This window comes from Pteropus vampyrus, unplaced genomic scaffold (assembly GCF_000151845.1).
Source record: "Pteropus vampyrus isolate Shadow unplaced genomic scaffold, Pvam_2.0 Scaffold296, whole genome shotgun sequence".
Classification (NCBI taxonomy): Eukaryota; Metazoa; Chordata; class Mammalia; order Chiroptera; family Pteropodidae; genus Pteropus; species Pteropus vampyrus.
Window position 1 is genome coordinate 736,281 of NW_011889077.1, and position 1,207 is coordinate 737,487.

Sequence of the window (1,207 nt, forward strand, 5' to 3'; positions counted from 1 at the left end):
GGGGCCGAGCTAGGACCACGGGCGGCAGTCCCGAGCCTCGGCCCGCAGACACAGCCTTCCGCGGCCCCCTCTACCATGCGGCTCCGTGGTGGCCCGTGGTGGCCAAGACAGCAGCGCCCTGGGAGGAGACGGCCGACTCCAGAACAAGAGCAGCAAAGGACAAGCTTCTGGAACGCCCTGCTGTGCTGGGAAGTAAGAACGCTCAAAAAGCGCAGGGGCCAGTGTTAAGCGACCCTCACTCGCCGCATCCGGGACAACCTGAGCGTCACACCACGTGAGTAAAGCAGACCGGCTACGAAGCACCAAATTAATCGAAAACCCAGGCGGACTCTTTCCCGGAGCAGAGCGAGGCGTCTGCGACCTGGGTACAGACTGGCCGGAGAGCTGCCGCCGCCGCCGCCAGGCGCCCGTCTCAGCACCAACGAAGCTGGCTCCCGGGGCAGGTGACTTCCTGGCGGCCAGGGGAAAAGAGCTGCAGCACGGAGACAGGACGATGAGCCGACATTACCACTGGGGGGCAGCAGAGAGAAGAGTCACCGGACCGGGGCGGCTGTCCCCGAGCTGTCCCCGAGGCCGGCCCGAGGCTGGCTCTGGGAACATGGACTTTGGGAAGGTTCCCACCACCATGTGACCAGAGTGCTTCGTGGGGCCTAAACCGTCTGCACGGACGCGATGGCTGTGCTGGCACCTGCTCCCCCTCTGGATTCTGGGACTTGAGGCCGTGCCGGGCAGAGGTGCCATGTGACCGGCCCCCAATAAAAATCCTGGGCGAAGAGCTCCCTGACAGACACCTCGCAGGTGCTGTCACACTCCATAAGTGCACGGGGTGAGGGCCGAGGAAAGCAGGTGTGGGCTTTGGGACCTCTCCCATTAAAATTACGAAAACTACTTCTGCCTCCTCAGACTCGGGAAAGCGTCACCATAGGCAATGATTTATGTATTCTGTATATTGCTAAATATGTCTTATTAGAGTCAAAACAGACAGGAAGGAACAGACAGGAAGAATGACCCACAAAATTTTAGCTCATGACAGATGAATTCTGCCAAGAATGGAAGTTTACTTCTGGATTCAGGAACACGCAAACGCAAACTGCGAGCACAGGCCACAACACCGAGGGCAGAAACGCCTGCTCGCGGTGCGGGCAGTCGCCAAGTGCCACCTGCGACAGACACTGACCACGAGGAAGGAGGGCACGGCCACTGCCCG

The 1,207-nt window shown here is 60.2% G+C and overlaps 1 protein-coding gene across 1 annotated transcript in view; it reads right to left on the reverse strand.

Moving 5' to 3' along the window:
* Positions 1–1,207, reverse strand: part of TRAPPC10 (trafficking protein particle complex 10) — a 55,431-nt gene that overhangs the window by 49,523 nt on the left and 4,701 nt on the right. The window contains exons 3-4 of the mRNA XM_023521136.1: positions 362–451; positions 75–185 (exon numbers count right to left, since the gene is read on the reverse strand). Of these exons, the coding sequence (XP_023376904.1) occupies positions 75–185; positions 362–451 (201 nt within the window). The remainder of the gene's footprint in view (positions 1–74; positions 186–361; positions 452–1,207) is intronic.